At 44.4% G+C, this 19,776-nt stretch overlaps 1 protein-coding gene across 1 annotated transcript; it reads right to left on the bottom strand.

Moving 5' to 3' along the window:
- Positions 1–6,903: 6,903 nt before the first annotated feature.
- On the bottom strand, positions 6,904–8,313 carry LOC118548296 (tripartite motif-containing protein 75-like). The gene has a single exon (XM_036112124.2). The coding sequence runs from the start codon at positions 8,311–8,313 to the stop codon at positions 6,904–6,906; it is 1,410 nt and encodes a 469-aa protein (XP_035968017.2).
- Between the last annotated feature and the right edge of the window lie 11,463 nt (positions 8,314–19,776).

The raw sequence follows: 19,776 nt of genomic DNA, 5'->3' as shown, positions 1-19,776 counted from the left end.
GTTCCCTTATGCTCAGCTATGGGGTGAGCCTGGAAATAGTCACAGAAAGGGAATTCCCTTCTCCGGTTTTCTCCTCTTTTCCTCCCCACTCTCTGACTCCCTTTTCCAATGACCTGTGGCCAGATAGATGGGGTTTTCTTGCAAATTTAACTTCTATGCAATTGTGCCATTCTGCACAAATGGGCCTGCACTATGAACAAAGCAAGAAAGTAACAGGAGGATCCTACACCACTCCTTGCAAGTAAGGGTCCTCTTTCCTGGTCCCCATTGCCTGGGAGTGCAGATCCCCAGTTGGAGTTAGGTCTGGCTTCTGGGCAGAGCTAGGAGAGAGAAAAAAAAAAAAAAGAAAGAAAAAAATCACATTCCCAGGGACCTTTTTTCTGGTCCTCTCACAAGATGGATTGCTCCCTGAGTTTTTGCTGTCTTTGATTCATTATCTCACTCAGATCAAAGCTGGGAAATAAAAAGGGAAAAGGCCCAGGAAAGTCACTACCACCTTACAGGTTGCTCTTCAAGTGTGTCCATGAACCCAGTCTGTCTGCTACTATTTACTTTTTGGAGTCCTCAGATAATTGCTTTTATATTTCGTCCAGGTTTTTAGTTGAAATCAGGAGAGAGATACGTTACCGCAGGCAATCTGGTTGACATCCGGTTTCTCTACCTGGATTTTCAAGGTTGTAGAGCCCACGGGTTCAGTCCTGGGCCCTCTTCTCATCTCTGTCTACACACACTCCCTTTCTGATTTCCTCCAGTGTCATTGCCTAAATGATTCCCCAAATTTATATTGCCAGTCTTTCTCCTGAACTCCAGAACTGCTGGTCCAGTTGTATGGTTGACACTTGGATATCTTTTAAACATTTCAAAATCAGTATTTTCAATCAGGGAACGCCTGATTTCCCCTATCCCAAACCTGCTCCACCCAGCTTCCCCATTTCAATAAATGGCAAAACCATCCTTGCCTTTGTTCAGGGCAAAAAAAATGCATGTCATCCTTAATGTTTGAGAGACATAGAGAATCAGCACTTTGAATGTGCATTAACAAGTAGTAATAGGGGCGCCTGGGTGGCTCAGTCGTTAAGCATCTGCCTTCAGCTCAGGTCATGATCCCAGGGTCCTGGGATCGAGCCCTGCATCGGGCTTCCTGCTCCGCGGGAAGCCTGCTTCCCACTCCCCCTGCTTGTGTTCCCTCTCTCTCGCTGGTCTCTCTGTCAAATAAATAAATAAAATCTTTAAAAAAATAAAAAACAAGTAGTAATAAATAATACATAGCACACTAAGCTCAAAGGGAAGAAGATTAACTTGAGAAAAAGTATCGTGAGTAATAAAGGAAAAATGATCAGAGAAGAAAAAAGTGACCAGAGCATTCACTGTCATAACTTAAACACTGACTATTAACAAAAGTTATAATAAAAGTAAATGGGAGATTTGAAAGAAAAAAGACTGCATGTATGTGGTTGGGATGGAGAGGTAGGTTGGTAGACAGCAAGTAGCAATAGAAGAATGTTATTAAGAAATATGGAGATAAATACCAAAAGATAATCTGAAGACCTGGAAGTACTTATCTCTGAGAGGAGTTGGGGACACTAGAGATTGCGTTTTTTTATAAGTTGTGGAGAACTTTTTGGCTTTGAAGAATATGCATGTATAACTTTTATAAAATAAAAATGGTGGAAGATACATACCAAATTCTGTTAGATGGTAACAAGGGTTCTATTGTGAACTTAAGTCTTTCATTTACTAAATTATATATTCCTATTATACTTGAATTTTCTTAAGGGGCATATATTTATTATATTGTTCTATTTTATTTTATTTATTTATTTATTTATTTTATTTATTTTTTTTTTTTTAAGATTTTATTTATTTGACAGAGAGAGACACAGCCAGAGAGGGAACACAAGCAGGGGGAGTGGGGGAGGGAGAAACAGGGTTCCCGCTGAGCAGGGAGCCCGACGCGGGGCTCGATCCCAGGACCCCAGGATCATGACCTGAGCCAAAGGCAGACGCTTAACGACTGAGCCACCCAGGCGCCCCTATTTATTTATTTTTTTATAAGATTTTATTTATTTGACAGAGAGAGAATGAGAGCGAGCGAGCACATGAGAGGGGGGAGGGTCAGAGGGAGAAGCAGACTCCCTGCCAAGCAGGGAGCCCGATGCGGGACTCGATCCCAGGACCCAGGGATCATGACCTGAGCCGAAGGCAGTCGCTTAACCAACTGAGCCACCCAGGCGCCCCTATATTGTTCTATTTTAAAAAGCATCAAGTATATTAAGGATCTTCAGAGAAGCAGATATCTTCTGTTATATAGATATCTAACATCTAACAGAAGAGAGGTATCTCCTGTGTCTCTGAAGATCCCTAATATACTTGATGCTTTTTAAAATAGTATATATTATGTATGATATATATTATCAATATATTTTATATAGAGAGGAGATATTACATAGAGAGAGCAAAAAATATATATATATATGTAGAGAGAGAGAGAGAGAGAGGCCATATATGAGAAACTGGCTTGTGATCATGGAGGCTGAGAAGTCTGGTGATGGGCCATTTACAAACAGAAACCTAGGAAAGCCAGTGGTGTGATTCAGTCTGAATCCAAGGGTAGAGGAGAGGTGTGGCAGTTCAAATAGCAGGAAAAAAAAAGAGTGAATTCCTCCTTCCTCTGCCTTTTTTATTCTATTCAAGCCCTCAACAGATTGGATGATGCTCACCCACATAGGGGAGGGCAATCTTCTAGTATCCACTGATTCAAATGCTAATCTCCTCTGGACACACCCTCACAGTCAACCCAGAAATGTTTAATCTGGGCACCCCATGTCCAATCAAGTTGACATATAAAATTAACCTTAATATAAAGATGTAAGAAAATATTGGATACCAAAATTTACAATCTTGGTATAGGCATAACTTTCTAAGCATGACCTGAAACCAGAACCCACAAAATTTTAAATGTCTTAATTTATACCAAGAAAAAGATTTTTTTTTTTTAAAGATTTTATTTATTTATTTGACGGAGAGAGACATAGCGAGAGAGGAAACACAAGCAGGGCGAGTGGGAGAGGGAGAAGCAGGCTTCCCGCCGAGCAGGAAGCCCGATGCGGGGCTCGATCCCAGGACCCCGGGATCATGACCTGAGCCTAAGGCAGACGCTTAACCGACTGAGCCACCCAGGCGCCCCAAGAAAAAGATTTCTAAATAAATATGTAGATAAAAATGTAAATATGTAGGTTAAAAAAAAAAAATAGAGCCTATCAGATGGAAATCCCTCAACCTCTAATAGACCCAAATCTCATCCCATCTGTAGAGGCCGATTTTAGGCAAACAGGCTTGGGCAGAAATGCAGAAATGGCCCACAGTGACCCAACTGGCTGAATACAGGCAGGCCCATCAGGTGACCCACCTCAAAATAGCCACAATGGGCTGACCTGGCCAATGGGCTACTTAAAACTAGGCAGTTACCAAAAAAGGGAAGATTCCATTCCTTTCCCACCCCCCACCTCTTCATCTTCCCCTTTATTTTTTTTTTAAAGATTTTATTTATTTGACAGAGACAGAGATAGCGAGAGCAGGAACACAAGCAGCAGGAGTGGGAGAGGGAGAGCAGGCTTCCTGCAGAGGACGGAGCCGATGGAGGGCTCGATCCCAGCGCCGGAATCACGACCTGAGCCGAAGGCAGACGCTTAACGGCTGAGCCACCCAGGCACCCCATCCTCTTTACCTTTTTAACTCAAGGAATTACCTGTCTAGGTCCAAGACCAAATATTCCTCTTGTGGTCTATTATTCCATTCTTTCCTTCTAAAACTTTAAGGTAGTGGTTTTTACTCTCAGGACCCCTCTACACTCTACACTCTTAGGGGAAGAAAAATTATCCTCCATCTATCTTCCTAATTCTTGCTCCTCAGGCTTCTGATGGCTTCTCAGCCAGTCCTATGAATTTTTGTCATTTTCAATCTATATCCTTTCTCCAAGTTTTTGGGGTTTTTTAAAAGATTTTATCTATTTATTTGACAGAGAGAAACACAGCGAGAGAGGGAATACAAGCAGGGGGAGTGGGAGAGGGAGAAGCAGGCTTCCTGCCGAGCAGGGAGCCCGATGCGGGGCTCCATCCCAGGACCTGGAATCATGACCTGAGCCGAAGGCAGACGCTTAATGACTGAGCCACCCAGGCGCCCCCTTTCTCCAAGTTTTCTTACCTACTCCCAGTGCTTGTTTCTAAGCATTTACTGAGAACTCCTAAATTTAGATCTCCAGCTCACACCACTAATCTGAATGTCAGTGATATAGCCAGTAAGATTGAAATCTGACTGCATTCAGTTACCTGCTTCAAGCCCCTCAGTGGCTTCCCATTGTGCTTAAATCCTAATATATTTGCAAGACTCCTTTCGGTCTGCTTTCTTCCAATCTTTGTCCCTAATATTGGCCTTATTACAAATTAGTTCACACAAAAAGGTCTTTATACTGATTTATGTATGCCAAGAAGTCACTAGTTTTACACAAAAATGTTAGCACTGTTAACGTGTGTGCGCCTGTTATCGGTAAGGGAGTAGGGGAGAAGGTTACACCAGTAATTTCTATATGCCAATTATTTATTGGAGTAACCATGTTGTACTACCAGGGAATTTGCCAAAAATAGTTGTCCAGGGGTGCCTGGGTCACTCAGTTGGTTAGGTCCTACTCTTGATTTTGGCTCAGGTCATGATCACAGAGTTGTGAGATCAAGCCCCACGCTGGGTGTGGAGCCTGCTTAAGATTCTCTCCCCGACTCTTTAAAAAAAAAAAAGTTGTCCAATTGAAAACAAAAGGAAAGCAAAATGTAATCCTGAGTTCATCATAATTTATATATATAAAATTAGGCAACAGACAATAGAAGAGGCAAAGCATCTTTTGTTTGCAGTAAAAAAAAAAAAACATATAAAGCCAACAAGGAGCCGACTTTAACTGCTCAAAGGACATCTCATCTTAAATAAAAAGGGCGGGGGTACCTGGGTGGCTCAGTGGTTAAGCGTCTGCCTTCGGCTCAGATCATGATCCCAGGGGATCGAGCCCCGAAGCAGGCTCCCTGCTCATCAGGAAGCCTGCTTCTCCCTCTCCTGCTCCCGCTCCCACTCCCGCTCCTGCTCCCCCTGCTTGTGTTCCCTCTCTTCGCTGTGTCTGTCAAATAAATAAATAAAATCTTAAAAAAAAAAAAAAAGGTCATCTGATCTGCACTCATCTCTAAGCAAATGGGCAGTTAATAGTTGTAGTTCAGTTAACAGCTCATTTCTCAAAACTTGGAACTACCCAAAATCAACAGTATAAAACTATTTTAGACAAAACTACCCAAAATCAACAGTATAAAACTATTTTAGACAAAATGGAGAGGTAAGTATGTTCATTCACCTGCAAATGCACCCTTTCAAACTTCAAGTAGAGACAGCAGAAACCTTACCTCAGAGCAAAGATAAAGGGAAAAACCTTTGCTTGTTCTTTTTATTTAAATTAAGTTACAGAAAAGAGTACATAAAGTGAATGTCCATACACCATCACCTAGATTCCACGGTTATCAGCATTTTGTCACACTTGGCTTCATTTATTGCCCTCTGTGTCCTCCCCCTTTTTTGCTGGAGTCCTCTAGTGGAAATCATAAAAGCAAAATTGCACCGATTGTATTTCACCAGGAATCTCTAAGAACATTTCCTGAATCATAATTTTAGCACACCTTTAACATGCCACCATATTCCCATTTCCCCGAGTCACAAATGTCTTTCTCAGTTGTTCAAATCAAGCTCCAATGACCCACACATTCATTGATTATTATCTGTTTTCTTCAAAAATATAAAAGATTTTTGGTAGAAGAGAAAAACAAGAGGAAATGATGGAAATAAGAGGCTAAGGTATAAAGTTCTACTCAAAATAGGGAGAGATATGAAAGTGAACTTTGGAGCATATACACATACACGTAAAATTTCATCTTCATGCAAAATTAAGTATTATCTACATCTTGTAACTAGTTTAAGTCCATCATAGAAAATGAGCAGAACCTTCTGGTGAAGTTAGTACAGTGTTCCAGAGTTTAAATATGCGTGGGCATCTTTAACAGCTAGCCTTCCACTCAGTTTTGGCTTTGAAAATACGGTAACTCCTGGGACACTGTTAGGGCTCAGTAAAAGTTACTTACACTTGTAAGAAAATGCTGAATAAAAATAGATATGCCATCGTGCCTGAATAACCTTTACTACCTGGTGGTTCATCTCTTAGTCTCTGGCACGGTACCTAACTGTAATGTCTGTTATTAGTAAGACTTTCCAATTCTCTACAATGCCTAAGTCACCATGCTGTAAAATACAATGCATAAGAACAAAGAATTTAGAATGAAATGAGAACTATGTAAAGGGTTTCTAAGAAAGCAGATGTGGTGCGTGCCACGAGCAGCTGGCCCCTTGGGGTAAAGGGAAAAGCTGTCAAACCCTGGTTTGTTAAAGGCTCTCTCCGATGCCCACCCCAACCCCTTCAATTGTGCCCTTCGGGAAAAACAAGGTTACAATCGGCTCCTGTCTAGTACACAATGTGTACATGGCAGGAAGAGCATAATGTTTTAATAGCACAACTTCCACAGAGCTGAGGGCAAGTTTACCAGTTCTGTTTCGGTTAATCCCTTGCAAACTCCGCCTGCACTTTCTGCCAAATTTAATCACCCTCACACCCAGCAAACCCCTGGACATTCCTGGAGAGAGGCATCACTAGCACTGTTCTCGAGTTGCTTAAACAAAATAAAACTTTCTTCTTGGATGAAACTGAGAAAGAAAAAACTGGGGGCAGTGGAAGGATTAGCTTTACTGGCATATTAATACAATAGCCTATCCACCTTCCATTCTTTAAAACGAACGAACAAACTAAGATGATCCAGGGAGTTTTCATTCATAATCTGTTCCCGTACAGATCTGGAGAGGTTTTGAATCAGGTCCTACATAGAAATAAGGCCTAAGAGGTCTAGTAAAAGTGTCAGTAAAAGTATAGATGTGAGATTTTTCGGTCCTGTTATAAAATGAGATCTCACCCAGCTCATAGTCCAAGAAAATCCCAATGCCTCTGGGGTTCGCGTCTAACCGCAGGAAGGTTGGTATAGCTCCCACTGCCTCATAGCCACCTTCCTGCCGCTGAATCATCCAGCACCCCTGCCAGGCCAAGGGAGATCTCCTGGCTTTTGTGGGAAGAGAGTCTTTGCAAATCCCCACAGCCCATTCAGACTTGTCTCCCACTTCTACCTCCCAGTAATGCCTGCCAGAATAAAAATATGGAAAACCCAGGACGATTGTATTGGCTGTAAATCTTTTTGGAAAATGAGGAACATTTTGTTTTCTCTTCGTAAATGTCACACGTTTCTTATCCTCCGAGACAATCAAGTTAGGGTGTGCCGTCTCATGGTCTAGGATAATGTCTACTCTAAATTTGTTTATAATTTTCTGCAAAGCAGAATACTGGGGAGGAAAGCTGCAGCCTTCTCTTCTTAACTGGATTGAGAAAATTGATGGACTGATCTCATCCTCAGACCTCCTGTAGAAATTTTTAATTTGTGACAGCAATTCCAATTCAGACAGCACACTGTTCTCTGCTACTTTACTCAGTAGACCTTTGAGTGTGGAGATGTAGTTTGAAAATGCGGTTATGTTTGCACTGAGCTTCTGCTGCATGTCCTTCTCTTCATCAGCTAACCTTGAAAGAACTGCTGCTTGATCACGTTCTAAAAATTGCTTCAGGCACTCAAATTCAGAGAGTAATTCCTGCCTTTGGTTTTCCACCTTCTCTTTCAGCTCTAAGGGTTTTTTGCTTTGAATGTTTATTAATTTCTGAACGTCTGCCACCTGCTTCTTCAGGAGCCTGATGTAACGGCTGAGTCTCTGCCTGTGATGAGAGGCGGCCTCCTCCAGGGGCCTCACCTGGTGGCCCCGGTGGCCAGGGGGCTGCGTGCACTTGGGACACAACACCTCGAGGTCCTCCTCGCAGAAGAGGGTCAGGACCTGGTTGTGCTTCTCACACCAATGCCTCTCTTCCGGCCTCCTCTTCTTGCTCCTGGTGACGTGGAGGAGCTTGGCAATGTCAATCATCCTTCCCAGCTGGGTGTTGCTCCTCAAGTGCCTCTCTTGGCACGTGTGACGGCACACGGGGCACGGGAACCTGTCCTTGCGATCAGCCCAGGACTGCTGGATGCAGCAGCGACAGAAGTTGTGCCCACATTCGGTGGTGACGGGGTCTCTGAGGTAATCCAGACAGATGGGACAGTTGGCTTCTGCCTGGAGTCCTGCCAGGGCTGCCGGGACTGCCATGGGGCTGTAAATGCAGGACTGCACTGAGGTGGGTTTTCTTCAGGAGCGTGGGCTCCACAGTGAGAAGTGGATACACCCTAAAATCTCAGGCCTCACTTTGCTGGCAGCTCAAGTCCTGTGAAGCTTCAGGCCTTTGAATTCCAGCTGCCAAGAGGAGCCCTTCCTAGAGCCTGCAGCCAGTCACAACTCGGTGGGAAAACTACTCTCCAGCCTCTGGAAACAGAAAAGAAAGCCAAGCTAAGCAGCTCTCCCAGGAGAACAATTGTTTCCTCACATCATTAATTACTGGAGGAGAGACGATATTACTTCCAAAAACTCTGGGGTTTCAGGTGGTCTTACCCAGTACCACATTCTAGCCCGATTATCCTTTTCTAACCCCAATCTTTTATTCCCATGCCTTTATTATTATGCTCCATCTATTCCTACCCATTCGGGGTACCACAATCTCCTCATCCCATCTACCTCCCATTCACCCCAACTTGGGCTGTGGAAAGTGCATGAGCTCTGGGACAGATAGAAGTAAAACACCCAAATTAAGACACAGCCTTGGTCACCTATCCATTAACGTGGAATTCATTTTACATCTTGAAGGGGTTTAGAACATGCCACCCAAAAATATGCCATTGGTATGTGAATTATTTTGAGATGAAGGCAATCCCCAAGACTCAGAATCAGGAAAGGCCCCTTACCTCCATCTTAACTGGCTTCAAAAAATAATTTCCCCATTTGTGGGGGAAATCTACAATTATAAAGGAAATTTATAAGGGGGCCTGTAGCAAGAAGAGAGGTATTACCAGAGAGAACTTTTTCACCTAAGAGATATTTATCTGCGCAACATGACAACCTTTGTATCACAGATTTTTTTCCACTCACCTTCCCAGGAATTGCCTCCCCCAACACCAGAAGTCCCAGGCCCCTAGCTCTTTCCTGAGTTCTGGATGGTATGTAAGTCTCAATCGTCTGGTGGTCTTTTCAGTCTATCTTTGTGACATTCCTGTGCACAAATATGTAATTATTGTTTTTTTTCCTGTTAATCTATTCTATCTCAATTCTTAGATTAGCCACAGAACCTAAAAGGACAGAAGGGAAAATTTTTCCTCCCCTACAATCCCAAACTCTTATAATCAGGTAAATAAGGACTATAATAGCACTATAAATTTCTGTCTTATGAGAATACAGAACTTAAGGAAACCTCAATTTTGAAGCTTGAAATAGTTTTTCTGATGGCTCAGAATTCACATATACCAATTTGGTTTGCTTTTTTCATCCTTGGTCCTAAGGTATAGGGGAGGAAATATTAATTTTCCCTCTATCCTCCTAGGTTCTTGGCCGAGACTCCGCTCTAATCAAAAGACACACTAACACAGGAAAATGTAAGTTTTCTAGTATGTATACATCCTGTACACAACGGAGTTAGGAAAACTGAGTAACTCCCCAAAATGGCCCAAGCCACCACCTTAAATACAACCCCCAGCTAGACAAAAGATGCTGGGGGTGGGGGGGGCAGTTTGAGGAGGTTATCAGGCAAAACAGTAAACAAGGGCAAGGTTGTTAGGCCGATTTGAGTCCCTGCACTCTTTGGATAAGGGTTTCAAGATTTAGTCCTGCCCCTCTTCCTGATACGGAGCAAGAAACCCCTACAAATGGATATTTCTCTGATGAATGTAAATTTCCCTCACAAAAGGGCAACATCTATTCTATTTTCAAAGATTCCCCGGCATTTGCTGCCTTTCAAAAGTAATTAGCTTGAAATAATCATTATGCTGTGAAAGAGCCTATTTTGGGATGGCAAACCCAAACCAAGTAAGATAATTAAAACTATCCTTTATAGGTTATAAAAAGCTTCATGCCAGGTGAAGTTCTGCCAAATACATTTTGCACCAAATTTATCAAAAACTTGTTTTACAGCTGTTTGAGTTTCAGAATTGTAGGCTCTTCAGGATGACCATGTGACCAGGTGCCTGCCATTCCTGCTTACACCAAGTGCAGGATTTAGAAAATGCTCAGTTTCCCCAAATCCTTCACAGGGTCCACAAGACCCCTCATGGTCAGACCCTTTACCTGCCACCCTCCCCCTCCCCAAGTAGCTCCAGTCCCAGTTCTTCCTTCACTTTCTCCAAGTTGACCAACCTCTGGCCCCACGACATTGGCATACTGCTGACCTGAGGTCCAGCAAAGGTCTGGCCCATGCATTAGTCTCCTTCCTTAGTTCCTCTTCTTCCCTCAGATCTCACACATCCCGTCTGTCCTCAATATCCTAGTTCAAGGTTCAGTATCAGACACCTCCCCTTTGGAAACCTTAATCAGTGTTGTGGTTTTCCTTGAGGTCAAGCTGTCTTCCACACTAACCACCAAGAGAGTAAGATTGTATCCTTATTTCTCCTAAATGACCCTTAAGCATCCAGCTCAGGAACTCATTAAATACTTGTTGAATTAGATTCCTGGTGCTCCCTTTACAAGCTCTGTGGCTTTGGGTAAACTACCTAACCTCTCTTGAGACTTAGTCTGCCCTCCGTAAGAAAGCAGACTGGTTAAATTAAGAAAAACCAAGGCCATGCAGGGGTTGAGAATCAGGGGTACGGGGGTCCATGGCTCTTGGCTCTCCACTCTCCCCACCACAAACCACTTCTCACCGAGACGTCCTGTATGGAGATTTTACTTTGAACGTCACACCCCTCTCCGGGCTTTGTCACACACAGATATTAATTCCCCTTTAGGACAGGGTGGGACCTGGCTACTGTGCGTTCCGCAAACATTTCAGGTGATTCTTTTTTTTAAGATTTTATTTGTCAGAGAGAGAGAGCACAAGCAGGGAGAGCGGCAGGCAGTAGAGGGAGAAGCAGGCTCCCCGGCGATCAAGGAGCCCGATGCGGGGCTCGATCCCAGGACCCCCGGATCATGACCTGAGCCGAAGGCAGACGCTTAACGACTGAGCCACCCAGGTGTCCCATTTCGGGTGATTCTGTACAAGGTTGTTTGAGAGACGGGGAACCATAACACAAGGGTTGTGTTTTGAAATAAGCCAAACCCAAGTCTGTCATTCCTGACGAGGCGCGCTCTCTCCAGGTGCGCTCTCTCGCAGGCACTGAGTACTTAACTCAGGGGGCCACGGATCTTCCCGCTCCAGCCTCCTGCACCCACATTCTCCCATCTCCGGGCTTACCTGGAGCCGCCACTAACGTTCCTTCTTCTGCGCAGGAAGCCACACACTGGGACTGGGGGGAAATCCGAATATATGTGGAAAGGAGCAGCTGAGAGGACTCCACCCCTCAACCACGGTTCCTCCCATAAGTGGGAGGGGCATGGACAAAGGAAGGATGGAAGGGATGGGTGGATGGGGGGCTGGGGGAGGTTCCTGTAATTATAATAAGCACTTAAGTGTCTTTGGCCTAAGAACTTTAGAGTCTTCCTCATAATAACCACGTAGGTCAGTTTCACTTTATTTTATGTACGTATGTATGTATTTATTTATTATGTATTTAGAAGGGGGGAGGGGCAGAGGGAGAGAGAATCTCTACTCATGTAGACTCCCTGCTCCTGCTGAGGCCAGAGCCCCATAGGGCTCCGTCCCAGGGCCCTGAGATCATGACCTGAGCCCAAGATTCCGAGGCTTAACTGGCTGAACCACCCAGGCTCCCCATTCATTCATTTTTATTTTATTTTTTAAAAGATTTTTTTATTTATGTATTTGAGAGAGAGCCCGCTAGAGAGAACACGGTGGGGGGGGGGGAACAGAGGGAGAAGCAGACTCCCCGCTGATCTGGGAGCCCCACGTGGGGCTTGATCCCAGATGAAGTGATATCATGTCTTCAAATGATGTATTATTTAAAAATTATCTAAGTGAAGAAGGGAGAGGCAGGACCAGAGTCGGCAGATAAAACAAGATTGGCCACATGTGGATGACTATTGAGAATGAGTGATTTATGGGGGTTTATTATCCTATTCTCTTTACTTATGTATATATTTAAAATATCTTATAATTAGGGGTGCCTGGGTGGCTCAGTTGGTTAAGCGACTGCCTTCAGCTCAGGTCATGATTCTGGAGTCCCAGGATCGAGTCCCGCATCAGGATGCCTGATCAGCAGGGAGTCTGCTTCTCCCTCTGACCCTCCCCCCTTTCATGTGCTCTCTCTCTCGCTCTTATTCTCTCTCAAATAAATAAATAAAATCTTTAAAAAAAATAAAATTTATTATAATTAAAAAATAATGGGGGGCACCTGGGTGGCTCAGTCATTAAGCGTCTGCCTTCGGCTCAGGTCATGACCCCAGGGTCCTAGAATCGAGTCCTGCATCAGGCTCCCTGCTCGGCGGGAAGCCTGCTTCTCCCTCTCCCACTCCCCCCTGCTTGTGTTCCTGCTCTCGCTGTGTCTCTCTCTGTCAAATAAATAAATAAAATCTTAAAAAAACAAATAAATAGGGTGCCTGGGTGGCTCAGTAGGTTGAGCATCTGCCTTCGGCTCAGGTCGTGATCTCGGGGGTCCCGGGATCGTCGAGTCCTGCATCAGGCTCCCTGCTCTGTGGGGAGTCTGCTTCTCCTTCTGCCTGCCGCTCCCCCTGCTTGTGCGCTCTCTCTCTCTGTCAAATAAATAAATAAATTTTTTAAAATAAATAAATAAAAATAAATAAATAATGGGGAAAAGGGGTGCCTGGGTGGCTCAGTCAATTAAGCATCTGCCTTTGGCTCAGGTCATGATCCCGGGGTCCTGGGATTGAGCCCCACGTCTGAGCAGGGAGCCTGCTTCTCCCTTGGCCATTCCCCCTGCTTGTGTGCTCCCTCTCTCTCTCTCTCTCCCTCAAATAAATAAATAAAAATCTTAAATAAAATTTAAAAAATGGGAAAAATAAGGATGTAAGGAGCTTCATAAATAAAAAGAAATTATTTGTAATATTAATATTATTGCTACAATAACATCATAGTTTAAAAATACCTAAACATAGACAGACACACAAAATGAAGTAATTCTATTATCCAGAAATAATCATATTCTGAAATATATATTTAAGACATTTTTTTCTGTATGGTGAGAACTACAGAAACTATTTACATGGACACTCCCATTCCAATAACTGCACTCAGAGGCTTGACCAAACTTTAACTTGACTTCTAACAGCTTATGGCCCTATACTAGGATTGACCCAGCCCCTCTTTTGAGTGCCTGTCCAAAAAAGCTCAAGGGTCAAAATCCTCCCCAACCCAAGGATTGTTTTAGAATATTTTGTTGTATTTTATTTGTATTGATATATAGATGCATTTTATAAATAGATCTTTCTACATTCTTCCTTCGGCTTCCTGACAAGGCAGGAAGGAGATGAGAGATTTACTCAGTGTCCCTGAATCCTTGTCAGTCAGGAAGGTTAAACTATTCACCCCAACCAGCTTACACAGCCTGAAGTAAGGAGTAAGAATGGACTCCAATCCCTGTAACGTCTATTTGAATCCAAACAGTTGCTTTTTCTACAACCCCGGTCAGCCCAAGTCCAGTGATTTCAGGTGCCCAGGGTGTGGGGAAGAAAGAGAGAATGGAGACCAGAGAGATATGTGGCCATAGTGTGGGAAGATCTTCCAAAAGGTCATTGTTTTCTTGAGTACCTGGGGTTCTTTCTTGTGGCATCATTTCACAGGTTCCTTTGCCCAAAAATGACTGTACAAGATACTATGCTAAGGCTCTGGTCAAATCGACTCGGGTCAACTCAGTCTCTGCCTTCCCTGAGATTCTAGTCCACGAGGGAGTTTGTAATCGAGTCCGAGGATAGGCACGACCTGAGCCATTTCACTAGACGTGCTGAATGTTAGATGCCAGAACAGGAGGCTAGCCAGTGGGTGACAGGCTCACCCCCGCTAGCACGCAGGGGCCACCGAGGGCCCCCCTGGGGAAGTGACTAAGGTCAAGTGAAGTCCAGTCCCTGAAGCGGCGATCTGGGCTAAGGAGACAGAACAGTCACTTCCAGGCAAAGCGAGCGACATAAGGGAGTTCTGATGCAGAAAGGGACACCGGCTGGCTGGAAGGCCAAGAATGCTAGTAGGTGTGCAGCACTGGTAAGAGGACCAGGCAAGGGGGACGTGGCTTTGGTGGGGCAGGAGGCCAGGTGAAGGTCTGATGTTCGGAGTCTGTTAGGCCAGGGAGGTCGGGCCAGACCAGGCAAGCCAGAGAAGGGGTCCCCCGGTGTCCCCGAGAGGGTGGATCAGAATCCAAAGACAGAGTGCAGCAGACAGACCACAGGATGTGCTGACAAAATGGCTGTGGGGAATTAAAGAAGGAGACAAAGCAGAGATGCCACTGGGTTTTTGCACTAGCTCTGAAGAGACAGGAGCTGCCATTGACTAAGAGGGAGAAGACTGGGGCAGGGGAGGAGGGGGGAGGAACGGGGTCCTGAGAAACGCAGATCTGGGAAGGGCGGGGAGACCAGTTATCCTGCGGATGCCTGTTCCTAGTGCATGCGGTTCACAGCTGAGGAAGGACCGTCCAAACTGCCCATCCCCACCTCCATGTGGGTGTTTCCTGAGGAGCAGGCTGAGGCTTGGGGCGGTGGAGGAGCTTTCCCAAGGCACCAGATGATAAAGGGGAGCCAGGATTTACTTCTGGGCAAAGATTTACTGAGGGTCTATGGTGAGCCAGTAACTAAGCCAAGGGCCTGTGAATACAATGATTACATTTCTCTTCCAAACTTCTTTTGTTCTGTTTTGTTGTTTGTTTTTATAGTTAGACTTTACATTTTAGAGCAGCTTTAGGTTCACAGCAAATTGAGGAAGGTACAGAGATTTCCCATATACCCACTGCCCCCACATGTACACAGCCTCCCCTATTATCAACATCCCCCACCCCTGCGGTACATTTGTTATTACTAATAAACCTATGTTGACCTACCATAATCACCCAAGGTCCATAGTTTACATTAGAGTTCACTCTTGACGTTGTTCATTCTATGTATTTGGACAAATGTATAATGATATGTATCCATCCAGCATAATAGCATACAGAGCATTTTCACTGCCCGAAAAATCCTCTGTGCTCTCTTCTTCCCACCCTCATGCCAACCCCTGGCAATTGTTACTGTCTCCACAGTTTTGCCTTTTCCAGAGTGTGATATAGTTGGAATGATACAGTATGTAGCCTTTTCAGATTGGCTTCATTCACTTAGTGCTGTGCATTTAAGGTTCCTCCATGTCTCTGCATGTCCTTAATGAAGGATAGTTGGAAGAAAGGCAGGCAGGGACAAGGGGCCCCCACCCTAATAGGAAACCACCCTTAAAAGGATTTTACACCACCCTGGAAGGAGCCCGCCACCCTTTCCCACGTGATAGATGACAAAAACCTGATTGGGTGACAGGCGCATGGGTGGTTAATCAGATTAAAACAGCCCACCAAGGGGCGCCTGGGTGGCTCAGTCGTTGGGCGTCTGCCTTCGGCTCAGGTCACGATCCCAGGGATCTGGGATCGAGCCCCGCGTCGGGCTCCCTGCTCAGCGGGAAGCCTGCTTCTCCCTCTTCCACTCCCCCTGCTTGTGTTCCCTCTCTGGCTGTCTCTCTCTATCAAATAAATAAATAAAATCTTTAAAAAAAAAAACAGCCCACCAAGCCTATAAAAACCCCTAGATCTAATCGCCAGTTGGCAACTCTTTCTAGTCCCCTCCCTCTTTGGGAGCTTTGTACTATCAATAAACTTTACTATGGCTCAATAAACTTTGCTTTGCTGCCCACCACTCTTCGTCTGGTCTACCTCTTCATTCTTCGAAGCCATGTGACCAAGAACCTCAGGCACAGAGAAGAAATCCTGTGACAGCTTTGTAATTTATTTCCTTTTGACACTGCATAATATTCCATTTTCTGGATGTGTCACAGTTTATTTATCCACTCACCTACTGAAGAATATCTTAGTTGTTTGTTATTTGAGAGACAGAGTGCTTGTGTGTAGGGGGAGGGCCAGAGGGAGAGAATCTTCAAGCAACCTGCCCGCTGACCATGGGGCTGGCCACGACTCTGGGCTTGATCCCAGATCCCACGACCTATGAGATCACGACCTGAGCCAAAACCAAGAGTTGGAAGCTTTTAACCAACTGAGCCACCCAGGCGCCCCCAATTACATTGCTTTTAAAAGAGTATTTCATTTAAAATAAAGAGGTGCGTGACTGTTCCCACACAAATCCAAGTTCCTAATGGGTCCTCCCCACCCACATAATTGTCTTCCCTAACTCACCTTCCAGACTGAGGCTGAAAACAAGTTTTCATTTTCTTATTTGAAGCTACAAACATGAGCCTACTACTATAACTACCCGCTTTATTCCATCCCCTCTATCAACTCCCTAATTCTATGCTTTTCGAACTCAAATATGATACTATTAGTGTTCAATTTCAAGCATTGGAATAGCTTTTAGGATAAGGATAGAGGACACCAACATCTCTGCTAACTCCCATTTTTTGTTTCCACATATCTTTCTTACCACACAGCTTAGCTGAGATTTTAATTTATTTTTATCAACGTTTGGTTAATGACACGACACTGGAGTATATGGTTCATGATCTGAATTCTCCCTTGTTTTCCCTCTAAATTGTATTACCTATTCTTATTCTTATGGCTATGTCATAGTGTAGGCTGAATAAATATTAAGCTAAAAAATAATCCTGTGGTAGGTACCAAGAGCCAAGATTCGACTTTCTGTGACCTTAGTTGATACCTAACGTATCTGAGCGAAATTTCACATCCGTAAAACGTGAATGGTAATTCCCTACCCGCAAAACCCTTGTGAGGTCCAGAGGATGAGTAAATCTGCCAGGAGGATGCTGGCACTGTAGGGGGTAGATCTGCCCCTAACACCCCCAGCAATAACGCCATCGAGATCTCCTCGCCACTTCTCCAACAGGCCAGAGACAGAATCTCTTTAAGTCCAGTTAACGCAGTCCTAACACCTCCATTAATGGGTCTGAGGGGGGTGCCCAGGAATCAGTATTTCTTAAAAAGGCTTTCGCAGGGCCTGAGGAGACTCAAGCGTGGACAAGGGGAGACACTCAGGAAGCCCCTGCTCAGCCAAACCTCACGGAAGGCCCCGCATGGCCCCTTCTCCTGCCCTTTTGGCTTACCCGGAGCCCGCCAGGCGCCCAGGACGCAGACCACGCCGGACGCGCGAACCAGCGGCAGGGCAAGCCAGAGACGCCGACACATCCCCGAGGGGCCGGCTCCCGTGGCTGCGGCGCCGGCGCCGATGTGTTCTGCGTGGTGATTGGCTGTTCCCCTGGAAGGGGCTGGTAGTCGACCTGCGCATGCTCAATGACCCTGCGTGGAGGGAGAGAGCGGGAAGAGATATTGAGGATGGGCCCGGCCTCAGCTATCAGGGTGTTGTTGGCTTAGGTTGGGTATCTAAGGTCCAATGGCAGCCTTTTCAGATTCTCAGTATTTGTGCTCCTCTGAGCAAGCTGAGGGTCAAACTAAGCTACACTCCCTGGAGACTGGTTTTTTAAAAGCTTCACCACCACTTCTTCTTCTCCCAAAAGGTGAGGGAGTGGAGAGTTCTGCACCGTAGCAGCTTCACCTAGGTGGGGGTCACTGAATGGATTAGGTGGTAGGGGTTGTCAGGGGGTATGGTTAACCTTGAAATGAAAGGAACAATCCCTTCTTTCATCAGTTCACATCTCATTAGGTGTGCCCCACCGTGCTTTTGTTATTTTTTTTTCAACTGCCGAAAGACAGTCTTGTCACTCCATTTCTAGAAAATTACCCGTTTTGTGGTATTTGCTATGCCTATTTTATAAGGAAGGTATGAAAATCAATACAAATTCTTTTGCAATTCTAAAATAATTACTCAGACTTAAAAAAAAAAAAAAGAACCTACCATAAATATACATCTCATTCAGGCTTTTCATGGAAGAGGCTATAAAAGCTTTAAAAAATAGATGAAATGGATCTACATAGATGGATATGAAAAAAAAACTCCAGATACATTCTAGTGAAAAAAACAACGTGCAGAATGCTGCACAAACTTGCTCCTGTTGATATAAAAACAAACTAAAGAGTGTTTCTTTGTATATTTATATACATATAAGACATCAGTGTAGGAATACTGAAGGAACTTAAATATAATGCTGGAGAAAGCCAAAAGGAGTAGTGTATTTCATGTCTCTTTTGATCTGGAAGAGTTTTGAGGCTCTCTTTTTCATAACATTGATATCTTTGAAGAGTACAGGGTAGCTATTTTGTAGATTGTCCTTCAGATAGGTTTATCTGATGTTCTCTCATGATTGCATTCAGGTCTGCCTGTTAGCAGGATTAGCAGAGAAGCGATGCTAAATATTTGGTGTATCATATCAAAAGGCACATGCTGGGGCGCCTGGGTGGCTCAGTCGTTAAGCGGCTGCCTTCGGCTCAGGTCATGATCTCGGGGTGCTGGGATCGAGCCCCGCATCGGGCTCCCTGCTCGGCGGGGGGCCTGCTTCTCCCTCTCCCACCCCCCCTGCTTGTGTTCCCTCTCTAGCTGTGTCTCTCTCTGTCAAATAAATAAATAAAATCTTTAAAAAAAAAAAAAAGCACATGCTGTTGATTACCATCATTATAGGAAACAAAAACTGGGGTCATTTTGGCTAAGGTGATACCTGCCAGAGGATTTTCTACTGTAAAAATTGCTCTTATTCTTCTAAATTAATCTTGACAAAGTTTTCATTAAACATAGGGATAGACTAAAGACTTTCATTCATGTAAGAACTCCAAACATTTCTTTCCCACCCACGCTTTCTTCCTCTGGAAGCTGCTGAAAAATATAATCCACCAGGACAGAGGACTGACCTCCGAAGGAAAAGCACCTGGGAAGCTGGGAAAGGGAAAGCACTTCAAGGAAGACACCAAAGGAATCCTCAGGATGACATCTGGGCAGCAGCCCACAGAGCAACTTCTCTGGGTCAGAGCAGGTCAAAGTCTCCCCAAGGGGCTCCTGCAAGATCCAAGTGCTGGAAGGACAGGTGTATTTGAATGAATTAAGGGGGTGTTTAGACAATTTTGGATATAGTTTAGGAATAAAATAAACACAAGGAAGTGGAGAAAAAAGAAAATACACAAGACAGTGATTAACTATGGGAAAATACTATGCGCACAGAACAGAAAAGTAATCAGTATATCTTACATAGTTCAGATTTGAACAGTCTTCAAATATGTTATGGACTGAATTATGTGTTCCTCCCCAATGCATATACTGAAGCTCTAACCGCCAGTACCTTAGAATGTGACTGTGTATTAGAAAGAGGGCCTTGAAAGAGGTAATTCAGGTAAAATGGGGTGATAAAAATGCAACCTTAATCAGGTATGACTTGTGTCCTTATAAGAGGAGGAGACACTAGGGATGACTGAACACATAGAAGAAAAGGCCAAATGTGGACATGATGAGAGTTCTCATCTATAAACAAGGAGAGAGTTCTCAGGAGAAACCAAATCTGTTGTATACCTTGATCTTGGAATTTTAGTCTTGAGAGAAGTGAGAAAA

The sequence above is a fragment of the Halichoerus grypus genome, chromosome 3 (assembly GCF_964656455.1).
Source record: "Halichoerus grypus chromosome 3, mHalGry1.hap1.1, whole genome shotgun sequence".
NCBI lineage: Eukaryota > Metazoa > Chordata > Mammalia > Carnivora > Phocidae > Halichoerus > Halichoerus grypus.
Note: the sequence above shows the minus strand (reverse complement) of the source record. Positions and strands in the feature narration are given on the sequence as shown.

What these genes read in the sequence shown, in the direction of transcription:
- LOC118548296 (XM_036112124.2), bottom strand. Translation starts at nt 8,313, where the DNA reads ATGGCAGTCCCGGCAGCCCTGGCAGGACTCCAGGCAGAAGCCAACTGT.